Source organism: Haliotis cracherodii, unplaced genomic scaffold, assembly GCF_022045235.1.
Source record: "Haliotis cracherodii isolate W230 unplaced genomic scaffold, xgHalCrac1.p SCAF_6, whole genome shotgun sequence".
NCBI classification, from domain to species: Eukaryota; Metazoa; Mollusca; class Gastropoda; order Lepetellida; family Haliotidae; genus Haliotis; species Haliotis cracherodii.
Genome location: NW_027266319.1, coordinates 22,021,077 through 22,045,337, shown reverse-complemented (window position 1 = coordinate 22,045,337; position 24,261 = coordinate 22,021,077). Strand labels below are relative to the sequence as shown.

At 41.0% G+C, this 24,261-nt stretch overlaps 1 protein-coding gene across 4 annotated transcripts in view; it reads left to right on the top strand.

Annotated features, from left to right (window-relative positions):
• LOC139446061 (dedicator of cytokinesis protein 3-like) overlaps positions 1–18,026 on the top strand; it is a 166,720-nt gene extending 148,694 nt beyond the window's left edge. For all 4 annotated transcript variants that reach the window (XM_071227331.1, XM_071227333.1, XM_071227330.1 and 1 more), the window contains 5 exons: positions 4,966–5,044; positions 6,393–6,548; positions 7,109–7,171; positions 9,116–9,210; positions 9,886–18,026. In XM_071227331.1, the coding sequence (XP_071083432.1) occupies positions 4,966–5,044; positions 6,393–6,548; positions 7,109–7,171; positions 9,116–9,210; positions 9,886–10,137 (645 nt within the window). In that variant the 3' untranslated portion in view covers positions 10,138–18,026. The remainder of the gene's footprint in view (positions 1–4,965; positions 5,045–6,392; positions 6,549–7,108; positions 7,172–9,115; positions 9,211–9,885) is intronic.
• Positions 18,027–24,261: the final 6,235 nt, after the last annotated feature.

Below are 24,261 nucleotides of genomic sequence, written 5' to 3'. Positions count from 1 at the left end.
TCTAGCTATAACAGATTAAGTTTGTATTTGGCGTTGATGACATAGATCTGTCTAGCTATAACAGATTAAGTTTGTATTTGGCGTTGATGACATAGATCTGTCTAGCTATAACAGATTAAGTTTGTATTTAGCTTGATGACATAGATCTGTCTAGCTATAACAGATTAAGTTTGTATTTGGCTTTGATGACATAGATCTGTCTAGCTATAACAGATTAAGTTTGTATTTAGTTTGATGACATACATCTGTCTAGCTATAACAGATTAAGTTTGTATTTAGTTTGATGACATACATCTGTCTAGCTATAACAGATTAAGTTTGTATTTAGCTTTGATGACATAGATTTGTCTAGCTGTTACTGATTAAGTTTGTATTTATTTAGTGTTGATGGCATAGATCTGTCTAGATATAACCGATTAAGTTTGTATTTAGTTTGATGGCATGGATCTGTCTAGCTATAACAGATTAAGTTTGTATTTGGCGTTGATGACATAGATTTGTCTAGGTATAACCGATGAAGTTTGTATTTAGTTTGATGGCATAGTTCTGTCTAGCTATAACCGATTAAGTTTGTCTTTAGTTTGATGGCATAGATCTGTCTAGCTATAACAGATTAAGTTTGTATTTGGCGTTGATGACATAGATCTGTCTAGCTATAACAGATTAAGTTTATCTTTAGCTTGATGACATCAATCTGTAGAAACTCACTCACCCATTCCCTCACTCAAACTGTTGAGAGCACTGTGTTGTAGAAGTCATCATCATCTTTCTTTTTCCAAAGTCATTCATTTCAAGGCAAAGCAGTTGTGAAACTTGTGTTCCCAGTTCTTGTGTTTATTCTCTAGGGTGGTGACTGGGGGAACACAATGGCTGTTGGGTATGCATGGAACTTTAAAAGGGCAACCAGTTGAGACTTCATACTGTTGACCAGTACATAGTGATGCATTGCTCACAGAAACCCTCACAGTTAATAATTCATCATCGGTGAGGACCTATTCTAACCCGGGGAGTGAGGCATCGTTAGGTAGTCTTTAAGTAATACATCACTACATGTGTGTGTGGTATCAATGTGGACCATCCCGTGAAGATCTGGGGTAGAATACGTCTTCAGCAACCCATGTTTACTGTAAATGGCGACTATGCTTGTCGTAAGAGGCGACTAACGGGATTGTGTAGTCAGGCTAGCTGACTTGGTTGATGTATGTCATCGTATCCCAATTGCATGGATCGATGCTCATGATGTCAATCACTGGATTGTCTGGTCCAGACTCGATTATTTACAGACCGCTGTCATACAGCTGGAATATTGCAGAGTGCAGCGTTAAACAACAAACAAACAAACAAACAATGTGGACCAACCATGCCAGTGATGCATCAAAAAATAAGTTACTCTGTATTGTATGAAGCCAACTCTAAGGTTCCATGTGCTGTGTTTCTTTTGAGACTAAAGTTGATCTGTCGGTCAGGCTGGCTGACTCAGTTGACTGTGTGTCACCCTACAAGGCTCATGATATCATCCACTGGTTTGTCTGACCAAGACTTGATTACTAACCGACCTCCATGACATGATGGAATATTGCACTCTGTAAGTAAAACAACAAACAAGACATCTGTTCGAACTGTTCTCAATAGCACACCTTAAGATTGCTACCATGTAGAATATAACGAAAAAATACTAAGATGATTATTCCCTATCTGTTGCAGCAGCTAAGACAGAAATAATGATAATGTGTTTCAATAAGGGAAACATTATTCAAATAGATACAAACTGATAGCAATTATTACCATATTACATAAGTATGCAATAACCAGCTTTTACTCAACAATGCATGAGCTATGAGGCATCATATATCTTGTATATCAACAGTTTTGAACATACTAATAAGTTAAGGATTAGAGAAGCTGTTTCAAAACGAATGATATTCAATCAATTTGATTTTAACTTTCTTGCATAATGTTTTGTAGTGTGTACAAGTTGACACACATTTGCTGCCTAACACCAGCAGAAATTGTGGTAAGTGTAACATGCTGTCACAAGTTAATGAGAGGAAAGCCTGTAAGACGATACTTCCTGGGTACTAGCAAGTATGAGACATACTTCAGGTTATAATTAAGATTGGCAGGTCCTTAATGGCTTGTTAATACAGCAATGATCAGTCTGTTCTGGCCAGCAGTGATGTCAAGTTAGTCTGCTCGAGACAGCATTGAAGTGAGTACCGCCAGCGGCTTGGTAGCTGTGTTAGTTGCAGATTGTTGGGAGGTTCCTTTTGGTTGTCATGGATATTTGGATGTGGAAGTTTTCTTATTTTTCTCTTTTTTGTTTTTGTAGATGTTGGTTGTGCAACTGTCTGTGATTCTAGGATTGTGTTTTTCAGTTTGTTTGTATTTTACATGTTTATGTCATACTGTTGTGAACGCTGTCTTGAAACTGCTTTCTGATCACTCTCATCTGATAAAACTTTTTTGTGTCTTGGTCACTTTTAATTTTTATTGTTTAAAACCTACCATTTTCTGAAATAATTCTGCTTCATCTCAAACTCTAAACATTAATTTGTTTTCATATGCTAATATCCTGAATTTGATATTCTTCCATTATGGTTGAAAAGTACAAATAAATCTGATTTCATGAAAAAATATCTCTTCATACAATAATGAAAAGGTAAATATGTTTGTTTATGGAATTTAAATGTCAGTATATGACACCGGGTGTTCAGCTGTCTCCACTGATACTGTATATATTATTTCAGCCGACTATACTGATACTGTATATATTGTTTCAGCTGACTATACTGATACTTTATATATTGTTTCAGCTGACTATACTGATACTGTATTTATTGTTTCAGCTGACTATACTGATACTGTATATATTGTTTCAGCCGACTATACTGATACTGTATATATTATTTCAGCCAACTATACTGATACTGTATATATTGTTTCAGCTGACTATACTGATACTGTATTTATTGTTTCAGCTGACTGTACTGATACTGTATATATTGTTTCAGCTGACTATACTGATACTTTATATATTATTTCAGCCAACTATACTGATACTGTATATATTGTTTCAGCTGACTATACTGATACTGTATTTATTGTTTCAGCTGACTGTACTGATACTTTATATATTGTTTCAGCTGACTATACTGATACTTTATATATTGTTTCAGCTGACTCTACTGATACTTAATATATTGTTTCAGCTGACTGTACTGATACTGTATATATGGTTTCAGCTGACTATACTGATACTGTCAATATTGTTTCAGCTGTCTCCACTGATACTGTATATATTGTTTCAGCTGACTGTACTGATACTGTATATATTGTTTCAGCTGTCTCCACTGATACTGTATGTAATGTTTCAGCTGACTATACTGATACTGTATATATTGTTTCAGCTGACTGTACTGATACTGTCAATATTGTTTCAGCTGACTATACTGATACTGTATGTAATGTTTCAGCTGACTATACTGATACTGTCAATATTGTTTCAGCTGACTATACTGATACTCTATTTGTTGTTTCAGCTGTCTCCACTGATACTGTATATATTGTTTCAGCTGACTATACTGATACTGTATATATTGTTTCATCTGACTATACTGATACTGTATTTGTTGTTTCAGCTGTCTCCACTGATACTGTATATATTGTTTCAGCTGACTATACTGATACTGTATATATTGTTTCAGCTGACTATACTGATACTATATATATTGTTTCAGCTGACTATACTGATACTGTATATATTGTTTCAATTGACTATACTGATACTGTATATATTGTTTCAGCTGACTGTACTGATACTGTATATATTGTTTCAGCTGACTGTACTGATACTGTATTTATTGTTTCAGCTGTCTCCACTGATACTGTATATATTGTTTCAGCTGACTATACTGATACTGTATATATTGTTTCAGCTGACTGTACTGATACTGTATTTATTGTTTCAGCTGACTATACTGATACTGTATATATTGTTTCAGCTGACTGTACTGATACTGTATATATTGTTTCAACTGACTATACTGATACTTTATATATTGTTTCAGCTGTCTATACTGAAACTGTATATATTGTTTCAATTGACTATACTGATACTGTATATATTGTTTCAGCTGACTGTACTGATACTGTATATATTGTTTCAGCTGACTGTACTGATACTGTATTTATTGTTTCAGCTGTCTCCACTGATACTGTATATATTGTTTCAGCTGACTATACTGATACTGTATATATTGTTTCAACTGACTGTACTGATACTGTATTTATTGTTTCAGCTGACTATACTGATACTGTATATATTGTTTCAGCTGACTGTACTGATACTGTATATATTGTTTCAGCTGACTATACTGATACTTTATATATTGTTTCAGCTGTCTATACTGAAACTGTATATATTGTTTCAATTGACTATACTGATACTATATATATTGTTTCAATTGACTGTATTGATATTGTATGTAATGTTTCAGCTGACTATACTGATACTGTATGTATTGTTTCAGCTGTCTGTACTGATACTACATATATTGTTTCAGATGACTATACTGATACTGTATATATTGTTTGGGCTGACTGTACTGATACTGTATTTATTGTTTCAGCTGTCTGTACTGATTCTGTATGTATTGTTTCAGCTGTCTGTACCGATACTATATATATTGTTTCAGATGACTATACTGATATTGTCTATATTGTTTCAGCTGACTAAACTGATACTGTATATATTGTTTCAGCTGACTATACTGATACTTTATATATTGTTTGGGCTGACTATACTGATACTGTCTATATTGTTTGGGCTGACTGTACTGATACTGTGTATATTGTTTCAGCTGATTATAATCAATCACTCATTTATGGGTTCAATGTCTTTCTGCTTCTGATCCAGTCAGTTTCATGGAGGGCTGTCTACACTGATCCTGTGTATGTATGTTTCAGCTGACATCCCGACTGCAGCAGTCCCGAGGTGTAACCGGCAGTGACCCGGCTCTCAACCAGTCTCCCACCAGTCAGAGAGGTGGGCACTCGTTTCTCTACCACTGAGGAGTCCTACTCTGTCGGAACCTATGCTTGTCACACGATATGGATCAGGCAGTCACACTCGGCCGCTTGCTTGATTATGTGTCATAGTGGATGTTGCTCATCATGTCTACCGGCCGTTATGATGGAGCGGACATATTTCTGACTGTGGCATTAACCATCATTACTCAATCACTCACTATTGAATGTCAATATCATCAACCATTGTGTACACATATGATTTATTCACAAGAATTTTTATACCCCCGTTTACGAAGTAAATCGGGGGTATATAGTGTTCCATCCTTCCGTCCGAGCTTTTATACGGCCCATAACTTTTTAACCTTGCACCATGGCTTCAAACTTGCTACATACATTTACCACTATGAGTACTTGTGTCTTTTGCTAGTTTGAAGATTCTGAACTTTTTAATTTTTGCCGTTTCCATGGAAACATTAAGAAACTTAAACTTTAAGGGTGGGTGTTTTGTACGGCCTATATCTTTTAAACCATGCATCCTAGCTTCACCAAACATGCTACACCTATTTACCACAATGAGTACTTGTGCCTTTTGCTAGTTTGAAGATTCTGATTTTTTTAATTTTTGCCGTTTCCATGGACACATTAAGAAACATCAGGAATATATGTTGTGCTAGGCATTGATTATCCAACACTAGATTGAAATATATTTGCAAAAACATGTGTTCATTTCAAATGTAATGCATCCTCATGGGGTTACAAAGGAAAGGGCAGTTCCTCTGACTTAAAGCAACAGGTATATTTCATTAATTTACAAACTATTTACTATTTGTTGTTGACCAGCGGGGATAACAGGGGTATGTGAGCTTTGCTTCTACATATTTTTTTTAACTACACTTGCAAAACCAGATATTTTTTTAGTTGAAACTATGAGCCTGAATATTGTTTCATGAAAAACACCTGCACCAATATAATTTTTGTGGCAGACAATTTCGGTGTTTTAAACAGTCTGAAGCGTAAGTATTTTTTTTCAAGATAATTCCTAATTCAATTTATTTTTTTGGGTAAAATCAGGTCAAATTTGACTCCTTGTCAGGTCAAACCATGCACAATCACCAGTACAGTAAACCCTTGTTTGCCTGGACACCCTGTGTTGTGGACACTTACTATTAGGAATTGCTACTTGCATTCAAAGATATATTATTGCCTGCCTTTGTTTATCAATAATTTGAAAAATTGAAACATTTGCAAGTGATTTCAACATGCCATCTAATATGATTGTGATGTTATTGCTCATAGTGTTTAAGCAACAAGACATGAACAGCCATGATACATGCCTTGGTAACATTATCTTCATGTGATTGTAGCGTTGTCCACCTCGATGTCCAGCTCCAACCTTGGGTCAGGATCAAGGACACCTGATGCACAGAACATGCGGCGATTTGTGTCGAGCCCAGACACATCAAACACTGACCCCTCCACACCCCCACCCCTGCCCCAGAGGAGGACCTCGAATGCTGCAGGTGACTATACTGGACTATACTAGACTATTCTGGCCTAACTGGACTAAACTAGACTATGCTGGACTGTACTAGACAATACTAGACTTTTCTGGATTATACTGGACTAAGCTAGACTATGTTGGACTATACTAGACTATACCAGACTACACTAAGCTATACTTGATTATTCTGTACTATACTTGATTGACTGGGCTATACTTGATTGTACTGGGCTATACTGGACTGTACTGGGCTATACTGGACTACAGTAGACTATACAAGATTATGCTGGTCTTAACTAGACTATACTGTACAATCCTATACTAGTCTGGACTATCATAAACTATGCTTGACTATACTAGATTATGATAGTCTATACAGGACTAGACAGATAATAATAGACTAATCATGGTTATACCAGACTATGCTAGACTCTGGTAGACTGTACTGATGTTTGGGAGATTGGTGAAATTGATGTAATTGACTCACCAGCTAAATGTGTGAATTCAAGCAACTGAGAAATATAGGAGATACTCTTCACATATATCTATCTTGATGTTTATCTTCACTCCTATCTTCAGAGATTGGATCTGGTATCCTGAACACCCGACCACCACCCCCACCTCCCAGACAGTCCACACATGGTGAGTACAGACACCACCCCACCTCCCTACCACCTCCCAGACAGTCCACACATGGTGAGTACAGACACCACCCCACCTCCCTACCACCTCCCTACCACCTCCCAGACAGTCCACACATGGTGAGTACAGACACCACCCCACCTCCCTACCACCTCCCAGACAGTCCACACATGGTGAGTACAGACACCACCCCACCTCCCTACCACCTCCCAGACAGTCCACACATGGTGAGTACAGACACCACCCCACCTCCCTACCACCTCCCAGACAGTCCACACATGGTGAGTACAGACACCACACCTACTCCCTACCACCTCCCTACCACCTCCCAGACAGTCCACACATGGTGAGTACAGACACCACCCCACCTCCCTACCACCTCCCAGACAGTCCACACATGGTGAGTACAGACACCACCCCACCTCCCTACCACCTCCCAGACAGTCCACACATGGTGAGTACAGACACCACCCCACCTCCCTACCACCTCCCAGACAGTCCACACATGGTGAGTACAGACACCACCCCACCTCCCTACCACCTCCCAGACAGTCCACACATGGTGAGTACAGACACCACCCCACCTCCCTACCACCTCCCAGACAGTCCACACATGGTGAGTACAGACACCACCCCACCTCCCTACCACCTCCCTACCACCTCCCTACCACCTCCCAGACAGTCCACACATGGTGAGTACAGACACCACCCCACCTCCCTACCACCATCCCGACCTCCCAGACAGTCCACACATGGTGAGTACAGACACCACCCCACCTCCCTACCACCACCCCCACCTCCCAGACAGTCCACACATGGTGAGTACAGACACCACCCCACCTCCCTACCACCTCCCAGACAGTCCACACATGGTGAGTACAGACACCACCCCACCTCCCTACCACCTCCCAGACAGTCCACACATGGTGAGTACAGACACCACCCCACCTCCCTACCACCTCCCAGACAGTCCACACATGGTGAGTACAGACACCACCCCACCTCCCTACCACCTCCCAGACAGTCCACACATGGTGAGTACAGACACCACCCCACCTCCCTACCACCACCCCCACCTCCCAGACAGTCCACACATGGTGAGTACAGACACCACCCCACCTCCCTACCACCTCCCTACCACCTCCCAGACAGTCCACACATGGTGAGTACAGACACCACCCCACCTCCCTACCACCACCCCCACCTCCCAGACAGTCCACACATGGTGAGTACAGACACCACCCCACCTCCCTACCACCTCCTAGACAGTCCACACATGGTGAGTACAGACATCACACCACCTCCCTACCACCACCCCCCACCTCCCAGACAGTCCACACATGGTGAGTACAGACACCACACCACCTCCCTACCACCACCCCCACCTCCCAGACAATCCACACATGGTGAGTACGGACACCACCCCACCTCCCAGACAGTCCACACATGGTGAGTACAGACACCACCCCACCTCCCTACCACCTCCCTACCACCTCCCAGACAGTCCACACATGGTGAGTACAGACACCACCCCAGCTCCCTACCACCTCCCAGACAGTCCACACATGGTGAGTACAGACACCACCCCACCTCCCTACCACCTCCCAGACAGTCCACACATGGTGAGTACAGACACCACCCCACCTCCCTACCACCTCCCAGACAGTCCACACATGGTGAGTACAGACACCACCCCACCTCCCTACCACCTCCCAGACAGTCCACACATGGTGAGTACAGACACCTCCCTACCACGTGCACCTCACAGACAATCCACACATAAATCATCTCACCCTGGTCCCTTCCTGCTACGTGATGTTTTATGAGCACAATCTGTACATCCACAATGGATAGGAACTACTCAGCAGTGAAGCCTACTGTCATTGTTTCTTTCCTGTACCCAAGACAGAGACATTAATTTATTGATTTTCTTCTGTTGAACAGATTTGCGGTTCCTGTCCTACAATGTCCCCTCCCCGACATCGGGCAATGTTACCCCAGTACCCGAAGAGAAGCCAGCCATCCCCAGCAGGACAAGGGTAATTGTTCAGTCTTGGGTCGCTCTTTGCTGAGAATCTATGTCACTTGGATAGAATTGCCACATCTGATCCTGTGATTAGGTGTCACGTGATGCTTCTCCAGTCCCAACAGGGGGCACGGGTGCCCCAATTGTCTAAGGCACCGTGAGTTGCTGTGCAGAGTTGCGTCCCTTGGGCACGCCAGAAACCTATGATTGTGGGTTCGAATCCCGGTTGGCCCCGATTATGTTTCTACGTTTGTCAGCACCATACCCATGCTAGTGGGTTTCACCGAAGTGGTAAACGTCTGAGACCTGCATCACTTCGGACGTTCCTCCCACATTAAGCTGACACGCCGTGATATAACTGGAACACTGTTAAAAGCGGTGTTAAACCCAACTCACTTACTCCAGTCACAACATTTAGAATTAATGTCATGATACTCTATGTTGTTTGTCTGTCCAAAAGCACAGTTTGCAGTCAACTACATAACAGAAATACTTGGCGTTGTGACAATTGTCTGATGTTCTAATTTGTTCTGACCTGAAGAAACACACTGGCAACACATCCTTTAATTTGGTCAGTCAAACTGTCCTGTGTTTACACACTGGTTCTCTGTCATCGCCTCACTGCATTTCCTGCAACAGATCAGCTTGTGATGCATGTTCATAACATTGTGTGTTTTTTTCCCGACAGAGTATTGCCGTTGTAAATGGATCATTCGATCAAGGCTTAACTGCTGTCAAGGAACAAGCCAGCGGTGAAGACAAGATCCCTCCCTTGCCTCCACGTGTCCCCCCTCGGCCCTCCATCCCACCCCTCCCAGAGGCAGGCACACCATCTCAACCACCAGCTAAGGAAAATATTACTTCTCCTCCACCAGTCCCCAAACGAACAAGCATGTACAGAGGGGTGTCCTCTGGTAGTGTTGATGACACCCACATGTAGGAGAAGATTGAACAGTTTGTCCAGGAGGACGTCCTGTAGGAGAAGATTGAACAGTTTGTCCAGGAGGACATCCTGTAGGAGAAGATTGAACAGTTTGTCCAGGAGGACGTCCTCTTGTGTTGAAGACACCCAGACATAGATACGTACAGACATATTTCTGCAGGAGGACATCACTATGTACATAGAGACAGAAAGTTTGTAGGGGAGGCCTCTCCTTCCACAAAGGACACCCATGTGAAGACTGGGACCAAGATGAGAATGTGTCTGTTCTGTATAGGAGATGTCAGGGAAGCTGATGGTAACAGTTGGATTGATTCCAGCAGTGCTGGAAGAGCTGGAAGACACACAGATAATGAACCTGACAGGAAGATATTCTCATGGTGCAGCTACGACTACTACTTCAGTTTGGACACCTGTGGAACTGCTAGAGCAGAGGTAGAACAATCTAGGTCATACAAAGGTCACAGTTTGATATTTTGTAATTACCGTATTCGACGTAATAAGCGCCCCGCTCTAATAAGCGCCCACGGCGACATTTGCTAAGACATAAGCCAGTGAACAATCCCAATTAGCACCCCTTTCGATTGATCAATGTACACAAGACTTATTTATTCGCTTATAATACACTCTCCTGTGTTATATGCACCCTTAATTATGGGCATTAAATTCTGGAAAAATATATCTGTCGTACATAAACATTTCAGGCTGTCAGCATAAACCACAAAATTTATCTTCAAACTCTGTTTTTTTTCACCAAAATGACATTCTAATAAGAGCCCCCTATTTCTAATTTTGAAAGCGCCCTGGGTGCTTATTACGTCGAATACGGAAATTGTATCAGAGCTAGAAGCCCTAATTATGATTTGTTTGGAATTATTAATTTCTTGTTATAATTTATTTCTTGAAATTGTGATGCCAAATATGGAGTGTCCAAATTTAATGGACAGCCTGTGTGACAGACTTTAGGCTTATAGTTTCAAGGCAAAGATATACACATATGTATGACCATTTCTTTCAAAAAACCTTGATTCAAAATAAGTTTTATCTAAAACAATGAATGAAATGGATTCAAACTCAGGTTTCTCATAAGCATGTAAATTCCATTGCTGATGCAATCATCTTCATGGGTAAAGGGTACAGTGTCACCAAAGAAAGAGTAAATGCTTTTCATTTTCCAGACTAAAGTTTGTGATTGGCCTGATCTTTGTAAACGACTACAGAGTGCTCACTTCATGAGGATGTGGGACCATAGTGTGAGTGTGGAAGTTTACATCACCATGTTTCTCTGAGCTCAATGTTTGTTCTGAGTGAAACCTTGTAAGTCGGGACCCTGTTATCATGGAAACCCCATCTACTGGATGATAACAACTGGATTCCTGGTTAGAATAGGTCCCCAGCAACCTATGCTGGTCTTACCATAGGGATGCCAGGTTAGAATAGGTCCCCAGCAACCTATGCTGGCTGTACTGTGGGGATTCCAGGTTAGAATAGGTCCCCAGCAACCTATGCTGGTCGTACCATGGGGATTCCAGGTTAGAATAGGTCCCCAGCAACCTATGCTGGCTGTACTGTGGGGATTCCAGGTTAGAATAGGTCCCCAGCAACCTATGCTGGTCGTACCATGGGGATTCCAGGTTAGAATAGGTCCCCAGCAACCTATGCTGGTCGTACCATGGGGATTCCAGGTTAGAATAGGTCCCCAGCAACCTATGCTGGTCGTACCATGGGAATTCCAGGTTAGAATAGGTCCCCAGCAACCTATGCTGGTCATACCATGGGGATTCCAGGTTAGAATAGGTCCCCAGCAACCTATGCTGGTCGTACCATGGGAATTCCAGGTTAGAATAGGTCCCCAGCAACCTATGCTGGTCGTACCATGGGGATTCCAGGTTAGAATAGGTCCCCAGCAACCTATGCTGGTCGTACCATGGGGATTCCAGGTTAGAATAGGTCCCCAGCAACCTAAGGTGGCCGTACCATGGGAATTCCAGGTTAGAATAGGTCCCCAGCAACCTATGCTGGTCGTACCATGGGGATTCCAGGTTAGAATAGGTCCCCAGCAACCTATGCTGGTCGTACCATGGGGATTCCAGGTTAGAATAGGTCCCCAGCAACCTATGCTGGTCGTACCATGGGGATTCCAGGTTAGAATAGGTCCCCAGCAACCTATGCTGGTCGTACCGTGGGGATTCCAGGTTAGAATAGGTCCCCAGCATTCTATTATGGTCCTATGAAGTAGCTGAATTGATTGGGTGGTCAGGCTCAGTAACTTGGTTGATTACATGTCTTTGTTCCTAATGGTGAAGAGAGTTGATGATATTAATCACTGGATTGTCTGGTCCAGAGTAGATAATTTACTGACCACCATCATATAGCTGGAATATTGCTGAGTGTGGCATTAATTAACAAAACAGTGGGAACGCTCACATGTATACAAAGGGAAATAACTCCCTGATTCAGAAATGTGTTAATCAGGAAATGTATTTATAGGAGTGAGTGAGTGAGTTTTATGCCGCTTTTAGCAATATTCCAGCAATATCACGGCAGGGGACACCAGAAATGGGCTTCACACATTGTACCCATGTCGGGATTCGAACCCGGGTCTTCAGCGTGACGAGCGAACGCTTTAACCACTAGGCTACCCGACCGCCCCTGTATTTATAGGAAATGCTACTGTCTTGATGAGTAGTGTTTCACAGTTTATTATAAGGTGACTCTTAGATTGGTCATAATGTTGGGTGACATGACAGCACTTCCTTGGTCTTGCCTTGCTTCAACAGTGAGGAACCTGTAGATGACTGTACATAGACATAATGTGTATATAACGGAGATAATATTATTGTACATTCCTGTCAAGTACCACTTACATTTTTCATGCTAGTATGTCAGGACAACAATTTCTTAATAGTGTTGACAGGTTGCTGAGGACTTAAGTTTGTTTATTATTTGAATAAGAATTTAATTGATATGTGATGAAATGCACTAGCAGCCTTGGTATCAACATCTCTATAATATCATTGGATCTCTCACAGAATTGTTTGTACAATGTTGAGAACAGTTAAATAGTCAGACCCATGTCTTCAAGTCTCCAAATATCTAAGGGCCCAAAGAAATGCTGTATCAGCTTAAATCTTCTGATAAACCACAGCTTTAAAACAGACTAATTAAGGTTAACAGAACCTGGATCATGGGTAACTCTTACATTTCATCTCGAGATACCTGTGAGCTGTATGACGGTTCACAGAAGTGGTATCGAACTTTGGTAACTCTGACGTGTCATCTCGAGATACCTGTGAGCTGTATGAAGGGTCAAAGAAGATGTATGGAACTTGGGTAACTCTGACGTGTCATCTCGAGATACCTGAGGTCTTTATGAAGGGTCACAGAAGTAGTATCGAACTTTGGTAACTCTGACATGTCATCTCGAGATACCTGTGAGCTGTATGAAGGGTCAAAGAAGATGTATGGAACTTGGGTAACTCTGACATGTCATCTCATGATACCTGAGGTCTTTATGAAGGGTCACAGAAGTAGTATGGAACTTGGTTAACTCTGACGTGTCATCTCGAGATACCTGAGGTCTTTATGAAGGGTCACAGAAGTAGTATGGAACTTGGGTAACTCTGACGTGTCATCTCGAGATACCTGTGAGCTGTATGAAGGGTCAAAGAAGATGTATGGAACTTGGGTAACTCTGACATGTCATCTCATGATACCTGAGGTCTTTATGAAGGGTCACAGAAGTAGTATGGAACTTGGTTAACTCTGACGTGTCATCTCGAGATACCTGAGGTCTTTATGAAGGGTCACAGAAGTAGTATGGAACTTGGGTAACTCTGACGTGTCATCTCGAGATACCTGAGGGCTGTTTGTAGTGTCACAGAGGCAGTATGGAACTTGGGTATGAACATGCCATCTCGAGATAACTGGGATGTAGGTGAGGGAATTCCCTATGGCAGCATGGAGCTGGAGAGCAGGTGCTTGAAGTTGGACAACAGATAGCAGGAGATTGTGATGCACATCTTCCATACATATCATCTTTAATGTATTGAGTCCAGCTAATACTTCAGAGTGTCACAATAGCCCAGAGTGAGTGAGTGAGTGAGTTGGGCTTAACGCCGCTTTTAACATTATTCGAGTTATATCACGGCGTGTCAGCTTAATGTGGGAGGAAAGCCCGAAGTGATGCAGGTCTCAGACGTTTACCACTTCAGTGAAACCCACGAGCACGGGTATGGTGCTGACAAACCTAGAAACATAATCGGGGCGAACCGGGATTCGAACCCACAATCATAGGTTTCTGGCGTGCCCAAGGGACGCAACTCTGCACAGCGAATGGCGGCGCCTTAGACGACTGGGCCACCCGTGCCCCCTCAATAGCCCAGAAATAATGTCAAGAACATGTGCATGTTTAAGCTATATTCAAGTCCCTTTAATCCTTGTGTTATTTCTGTTTTCACCAGTGTTTAATGTATCCCCAAGTCTGATGATGTCTGAATGTGATTGCCTAAACAAGGGAGTAGTCTCAGAACAGAGTAACATTTGTTCATGTTGCAGTATGGTATTGAAAGAAGTTGATGCATTCTTTTTGACAAGGACGCAAAGATTCGAAACAGATAAAGAGGATAAGGGTGGAATGGAATGATGATGATATGATGATGATGATGATGATGATGATGATGATGATGATCACTAACCCTTTTTGTCCTGGGAGTCAAGGTTGTTTGAGAACTTTAAGGAGTGATATCTAGTGATATTTTTGTGATATATCCAGGAACTACTAAGCTGTCAGACAAATGTTTACTTGACAAACCAAACATGCAGTCACCAGCTAATTATTTCTTCATCACGTGACAGATGATTCACAAACCTATTATATATTTGATGTATTTGCAAGTTAAGAAGTGACTGGAAATGAAAAGTGCCACTATGTATGAGTTAATGTCACACACAGGACTATAAGTGTCGTAACGGTTCGGCCTGAATGATGATGATGATGATGATGATGATGATGATGATGAAGATCTTAATTGTTATAATAATTGTTGATTCATGGTTGATAATTAATTATTTAAACGAGTTCATTTGTCAAAATTCTTGTCACTTAATATAATGAATATGAACTTTCAGATACTCTTGCTAGTGAAGCAGTGTACGCTTGTTCTGCATTGGTAACTTTTACATTGGATATTTCCAGGGTATCATGATGCTTACATATTGACATAATCATCGACTAACAACCACGTGCATAATAATCTTGAGATTTGATCAGTTCATCTGATCTAAAATTTTAGTCACCAAATTATATCTATAGCTATCAAATAGCAACATGTTTTATCTGTCATGATATTAACAAATTATGAAGATTATAAATTTATGACATTAAAAGAATCATGTAATCATTTCGAAACTCAAAGAGTGAATGAAAGATGTGTAGCATATTTTTCATCTTTCCCGATGTTCAGTTGATCAGACTTGCATTGTGTAATAACAAGATATTCTCCAAGAATATGTTCAATATGTATGTATGAATTATGGCTAATTATCAATGGTTAATAGTGTTTGAATGCTTTTGTGAAGATTATGATTTAAGTATTTCCTTTAAATTAAACAGGGGAGACAGTGACGTGTGCTATACACATGTGTTTGTACAGTTAAAATAGTATTTTTGACATTTTTATAATTGTAATATGAACAGTTGCATGGTAACATGTTTCAGGAAATGTTTGACCAGCTGTGAATTTGTAAAATTATCTTTTATGAACAAATGACCATTTTCCTTGCATCTTATATGACAGGTGCTCTAGTGACTCCGACATAATGTGTATCAGTAGCATGAGTCAATGTATTCACACTATACTGGGCTGACTCATTGTCACCAAAGCTGCTGAGTTATTTCCCCTCAATGTATTCACACTATACTGATCATGGTTTGATGCTCATGATATCAATCACTGGATTGTCTGGTCCAGACTCGATTATTTACAGACCGCCGTCATATAGCTGGAATTTTGCTGAGTGCGGCGTGAAACAACAAACCAACCAACCAACTATATTGGCCTGACTCATTGTCACCTAAGTTGGCAGAGTTATTTCCCCTCAATGTATTCACACTATACTGGTCTGACTCATTGTCACCAAAGCTGGCAGAGTCATTTCCCTTTGGAACAACAGGTGAAGGTCATAGCTGATATTTGGATTGCTTGAGGTGATAATTAAGAGATTTATTTGAAGAGGTTTATGTATCATAACAGATATATTTTAAAAGACAAGGTGCTGACTTCATAAGGTAAGACTGGAAGTATGAAATCAGATTTTTCAGATGGGACAATTTCAGTTGTGCAGTGGACACTGATTATGGTGGAAGCTGCTTGTTCATCTCCGGGATAACAACTTGTGTGGGTTGTAACTGTTTATTTGTTTCACGTATTGTTTATGTATTTTCTAGGTCAATATGCCAAGGAGAAAGGGTCAAATATAGAGATGACATATTCTCAATGTTGATTTGACATCAATAGTTTTGAACGTAATAATGCAAACAAAAATCAAACATTTAATGAAAACATTGGTACAATTTAGTTTCACTCATCTATAAAAGAAGAACATAATTGCATGTGTCTTAAGGTGGAGAAAGACAGGGTATGTTGTGACATGCTCATGGTGTATGAAAATATAGCACCACATGAGATTGATTTGCAGGATTAGTCCATGACACTGCGACACTGTTACCGCATCTGAAGCAAGTGATGAAGGGCATTTTACCTGGCACAAGGAAAGCCTGGAGATGTAAACCAGTAAGGAGGCAGCTCAGATAGAGGAAGAACTATTTGCTCAAAATGATGCTTGTTGTGGTTTGTGGACATTTTGTTACCATGACATCTTATCAAATCCCCCGAAAAACCAGAATTATATCAAGTTTTCCAATGAAATGCTTACATTAGACCATAGTGCTCACTAGTGCTATTGCAAGTTGATGGAGCTAGCAGGATTACACTGTATTTCGGCTTGCGATACTATTTTGGCTCTTTGTGCATATTATGTTTAATTAATTAAGGATATTGTAGGTTTGTTATGATTACTGAAAGAGTTAGTCAATCTTAATTGACCACAGAGATTGATTCTTGTACAGTTTTGCGTATTTTTGTTTGATTGTCCATGACGACAAATACATTTTTGTCTTGATTGTTGTTGAACAGTTTTCATTTCACAATCAAAGAATAGGACAATATTCCACTTTGCAAAATTATGTTTATAGGCATTGTCAATCAATCCTCACCGGCACATGCCATGTTTAGTCATTTGATGACAAGATTTGAAATATACCGTATTCGACGTTATAAGCACCATGGCGATAATTGCTAACATATTAGCTAGTGAACAATCCCAATTAGCACCCCTTCCGATTGATCAATGTACACAAGACTTATATATTCTCGTATAATACACAATCGTGTGTTATATGCACCCTTAATTATGGGCAATTAAATTCTGGAAAAATATATCTGTCGTACATAAACCACGAAATTTATCTTTCACCAAAATAATATTCTAATAAGAGCCCACAATTTGTAATTTTGAGAGCGCCCTGGGCGCCTTATTATGTCGAATACGGTAATAATATTTGCAGCTTTCCATTATTTCTTTTGAAATTTTACAATTTGAATTATATCAGTTTGTTATTACTTGGGGGATCAGATTCATACTTTGTATGTCTGCAGCTCTAATGTACATTCATTGTTTGAGAATAGTTGACAGGAAGGAGTATTATTGTGTGATTTTGTTTCCATTGTTTTCGTGTCATGATCTACAGAAGCATACTATTACTCTATAATGTTATTTGTTGTTGAGTCGACTATTTTATTGCTGTATAGACAACCGATGAATGAAATAAAATTGGAAAATAGACTGGAATGTTGTTGTGGTTGTGTTGTAAAATTAAATGAAAGTATTTACATGGAGTTTTGAATATTCCTATTTTTACATGGAATGTACTGTTTGTTTGTTTTTTGCTGTTTAACGCCGCACTCAGCAATATTACTGCTATATGATGCCAGTCTGTAAATACTGTAATCGAGTCTGGACCAGACAATCCAGTGATTGACACCATGACCAGCGATCCACGCAATTGGGATACGATGACATGCATCAATCAAGTCAGTGAGTCTGACCACCCGATCCCGTTAGTCGCCTCTTATGACACCCATGGGTTGCTGAAGACAGAGTCTACCCCGGATCTACTGAGAGAAATTAACGATTATGATCTCACCTATTTAATAACATACTGCAGTATGACTTGGTACTAAAGATATGGACTAAGTACACAATTACTGTTGTGTTGTGGAAGGTGTGGAAACATTCGGGCAGCAAAGTGAGTGAGTTGGGTTTAATGCTTTCACCCACTTTGACAGGCGTTGGTGTATCAATGGGTATAACTTAATGTATGACGCAAGTGTTAGTTCTTTGGAGAAATCAAGAAGCACTGTCATGGTGGCTACACACCAAGAATCATCAGGGCAAGGGGCGGTCGGGGAGCCTAGTGGTTAAAGCGTTCGCTCGTCACGCCGAAGACCTGGGTTTGATTCCCGACATGGGTACAATGTGTGAAGCCCATTTCTGGTGTCCCCTGCCGTGATGTTGCTGGAATATTGCTAAAAGCGGCGTAAAATCAAACTCACTCACTCACTCATCAGGTCAAATCTTCAAAACCGATCATAGAATTCTGGCACTGTGCAGCTCCATGCAGTGAGGCAGGGTGACTGGAGACTTCTATAGAGCACAGAGCATATGTACCATCCCAAAACAAACGTGTATCAACCTCAATTAGGAATAAACTTTGCATTTAGCTAGCCTACAGTTCTGTGGTCGGAAATGTGCGCATTTTTATATTATGTCACTAGGTCAGCGGTCAGTTCGATCGTGACAACAGGCAGTAAGGTTCCAATTTAAACTCGTTTTAGGCACTGATTGTCTGTGTCTTAGACTATTTTTCTCAAAATGATCACATATGACGTAACAGTGTGCTTCAATGAATATTTGTTATCAGTTCGTCAGCCAAGAGTTTCCAGGCTATGTCTGAGTCAATTATTGCCAGATTTTTAAACCAGTATTTTAAACATCTTAGAGTTAATATATAATGGGTATCTACCACATTCGCCATAAACCATACAATTTTCGTGTAGATGATCCGACAAAAAGAAACGTGTTACATGCCAATAAGTGAACCTTCTCTAAACAGTCATAACGTTGAAATCCCCAATACTTCAGAACCATACTATATAATTGGTTGTATCTGGGTATAAAAAAACTAAAGAAGATATTAGGTGACATCGTTCCAACTTTATGAGCAATAGACATTACACTTATTAAATATTTCTTTGCACGCAAGGACAAGTCAAGGGCACATTTTCTCCAATTCATTGTGTGTGAGAACTTGATTCCTAAATATGAATAGTGATCTTTCTTGACTAACTGACCATCATTGAATGGCCATCTTTCTTTTGACGTCATTGGACCACCTTTTCTGAACATTATGATTCTAGGTTTTTTTCCAAATATACTAATAATTACCCTTCCTTCGTGTATGTACTTAAAATATTTAATTCAAAACCCCCTGACCCCACTGCCCATAGACAAGGACGATGCCATGTTTGCCTGTAAGCACTGGAAGTAGTACCTCCATTTTTATTTGCATGTTTCTCCGTAAATGAACCCAACAAATACCGTTTGTATACGTTGCCCATATCCAGCCGAATCACCTACCCATTACATAGTGGGTGAGGTGAGGTGAGGTGAGGTAAGGGGTGAGGTGAGGTGAGGTTTAAGGTAGTGCTTATATTTTTGCACTTATGTAGTGACGTGCTTTCCCCCATGTTTTTGGCTGCTCGTACTAATCTGTTTTTATAGTGCTTGCTCAATGACATTCTATGTCGCAGTTTAACATGGATACCCCACTCAGACACCGACCAGTCGTTATTTTACCACCTTCAATGCCGAGCGCCAGGCAGAGTAACAAAAAGTACCATCTTTTAGCGTCTCTTTGTAGGACAGGTGATCACGTTGTCAGCTGGTTGATTTATGTGTCATCACATCTGTCCGCATGTGTGCTATCGACCACGTGTTTACAGATCGCGGTAATATAGCTGCCACAACTCACCCACTCAATTAGGACAAGAACCATTCCTTCTACTATTGTATGATTAACACCTACCAAGTACCTACCATATGCCAAGTTACTTTACCAAAATAGACGTTTACTTGTTTAAACCAACGAGCTTGGTATGTTACTTGAAGGTCCTTCCTTCATCCCAATAGCTCCCGGAATCCCCTCTCTTGTATTGTCTAACATGATGGTATCAGACAGATGAACTCTTTGTGATATTTTACAGATCTCAGCAAAAGAGACTATTTCTCTGTTGAATGTCAGACCATCACCTCCATTACGTAGGGTATCAGAGTCTTTCATGCCAATGAAGTTACTTCGTCCATCTCAACATCTCCCCTACATTCCCTCCCTTGAGTGAGTGAGTCATTTAGGTTTAACGCTGCTTTTAACAGTATTACAGTTATATTGCGGCGTGTCAGCTTAGTGTGGGAGGAAAGCCCGATGTCATGCAGGTCTCAGACGTTTACCACTTCGGTAAACCCACCAGCACGGGCATGGTGCTGACAAACCTAGAAACATGATTGGGGCCATCCGCACCCCCCGTGCCCCCTTCCCTCCACTTTGGATTGTCTGACATGATGGTTCCAGACTGCCGAACTCTGGTTTGGTTAGTATCTCCAATAAGCAAATCTTCTCCTCTGTTGTAAGGAGGATGTGACAATGCCTTAAGGTAGATGAGAGCAATGATTAACTTGGGTTGTATTGTTGTCGACTATGCCCACGAGTGACCAAAATGTGTGTGTGTGTTTGGTGTATTTGGTGTGTGTGTGTGTGCGTGTGCGTGCGCGTGCGCGTGTGTGCGTGCTTGCTTGTACTAATCCACTGAGATACCATGCCCGCCGTCAAGTCCTTGTATTATCCCCTGATGCCGAGTGCCAGGCAGGGTAACAACAAGTACCATCTTTTAACGTCTTTAGTTTTGATACGGCCGGGGATCGAGCCAACAGTCTTCCGCTCTCCGATGCTCTATCCACTAGTCCACGGGGATTTGTGACTTACAGCATTAGCACCTATTGTGCTCCCCTTCATGCTGATCTGTTTCTTTATCAATATGAATTGGACTTCCGATAAGCAAAGACGAAACAAGGTAAATTTGACCAAGAAGCAGGTAGATGATCTGATATCCTTCAATATCCATCAAGTGGCCAATTCCATGCCAAAGACTTACCCACCTGAACTAGAGTGAGTGAATGAGTGAATGAGTTTTGGTTTTACGCCGCTTTTAGCAATATTCCAGAAATATTACGTGAGCGAGTGAGTTGGGTTTTACGCCGCTTTTAACAGCATTCCAGTTATATCGCGGCGTGTCAGCTTAATGTGGGAGGAAAGCCCGAAGTGATGCAGTTCTCAGACATTTACCACTTCGGTGAAACCCACGAGCACGGGTATGGTGCTGACAAACCTAGAAACATAATTGGGGCGAACCAGGATTCGAACCCACAATCATAGGTTTCTCAATGGACAGCGCTACCGCGATGAGATCATCGGCCCTGTTGTTCTGCCATTTTTGCGTCGTCATGGCCCAGGCATTACCTTTCAACATGACAAAGCCCGGCCTCATTATTTCTCGACTTGTTCAGGATTCTCTTCAACAAAACAATGTGAATGTCCACCCCTGGCCGGCTCGCTCCCCTGATCTCTCACCAATCGAGCACATGTGGGTTGAGATGGATCGGCGCCTTCGATGTCAACCACGTGTTCCACAGACACTCCAGGAACTTCGAAACATGCTCCAGCAGATATGGACAGATATCCCACAGGACTTTGTGCAACGCCTGGTCCATTCCATGAGACGAAGAATGTGTTGCTTGCATCGCAACCAGAGGTGGACTGCTATTGATTTGTAAATTGAAATTGAATGTTTTGAATGAAATCACAGATTTTCTGAAGTCAGTATGGCAAATTATACCATTTGAACACTTACAGGAGTCTTTTGTCTGTTGCAAACCGAAATTGTTTCAGGAACTTTTGTTGTTCAGTACATTTAGGCTGTTTTGAAATTACTGTCTTTAAACTAATGTTCAGTAATATGGATAATTATTCCAAATGAAACGTGTTCCGACGTTACCAAGAACCGTCTATCATATGTTATCTTGCCGTCGCGGATTAATGTATTTATGATGGATTGGTTGGTTGGTTTGTTGTTTAACGCCGCACTCAACTATATTCCAGCTATATGACGGCGGTCTGTAAATAATCGAGTCTGGACCAGACAATCCAGTGATTGACATCATGACTATCGACCCACGCAAATGGGATACGATGACATGCATGAACCAAGTCAGCGAGCCTGACCACCTGATCCTGTTAGTCGCCTCTTACGACAAGCATAGTCTTTTACGGCAAATATTGGTTGCTGAAGACCCATTCTACCCCGGATCTTCATGGGGTAGAAAGTTTGAACTGTCAATATTGTCTTGATAATGTATGTCACGGATTGTCATTGTCATATTCATGATATTGTATTTTATGATGTTTTAGTGTGTATATAATTTATTACGAATCTTTGTATATATCTTACACTCGATATTGTGTAGTGTATTGAGTAATGTTTTAAGGGGATGAAGATTGACCCCACAGGCATCATAAATAATAGTAATGTTTTATTGGGATGGTGGTGTGTAAATGAGTGAATGAGTGCCAGTCACCCTTCCCCACCTCCCAATGTGTATCAATGAGTATTTATTGAACCCACCCATCCCCATTCCCCCAAACCCGCAGACAGGCAGACACGCAGACAGGCACACCAGCAGGCAGGCCGGCAGGCAGGCCGGCAGGCACGCAGACGCACCGGCAGGCAGGCAGGCACATCGGCAGGCAGGCACATCGGCAGGCAGGCAGGCAGGCAGGCAGGCCGGCAGGCACGCAGACACACCAGCAGGCAATAAGAAGGTTTGTGGTATTTGCCCTGGTTGTCAGGGACCAAATCATTTGACAATACTAACCAGATACCTGTTTTAGTTTTGTCCAGAACTGTGGCCTAGTGTGTGTCGTCATGCCACCTTGAGGATTGCTGATTGACGCCCCAAGTGACATGCCACCTGTCATGCATGTCAAGTCTCAGCATCATTATATATTAAATATGCATAAATGTCAATCAAGTCTAAGTCTATTTATACATGTCCATTCAAATGAAACTGTAAAATATTCATTGCATACATTGTCCAATCAGAATGTAGTACGTACTACTGTAAATGCATTCACTATCATGTATAACACTTGACTGTATATATTGCCGTGCCGTATTATGTCTTATGTTCGATCCCATATGGTCAGTCTGTGACCTTGCTACACCATTACTTTCTCAGCTATACTTGGGATACGTACATTGCATAGTGAGTGAGTTATAATATTACATCCCTGTAGTGTGTGAGTGAGTGAGTTATGGTTTATAGTCACATCGGCAATATTTCAGCCATATCGTGACTAGATCAAGTTATATATTCATGAAACACAAAACTGAACTATAAAACCTGTAGACAAAGGACAGTAAAATAACTAGATTATCACAGACCTTTATTTAAAACTAGCATGTCATTATAAAATTTGAACTATTCATAACAATACAAAATAAAAATGGGCTATAGTTCACCAACAACCAAATATAGGTCACCATACTAGGTACCGTGGGGACTTACGGTACTTCTGCTACCTACATGGTACTCCAGCAGGATTTACACCATCCTTCTGGCTACTGGTGATTAATTGTTGGCTTAACCTTCAAACAAAATTACACGTATACTACGATTAAAACTATGGTAGAAATAAACGTACTTTTAATGATTTGATCTTACATACTCTCATAGGAGACAATAATTTTACGCTACGTCAACCTCCTTGAGAGAAAAGCCACTTACAATCGAAGATATCAAATTTACTCATACCAATTTAAAACTTAATTACGTAATTACAAATCATGATCTTCAAAAATGTTGTAACAAAGATATTTCTTTTAAAAAGCA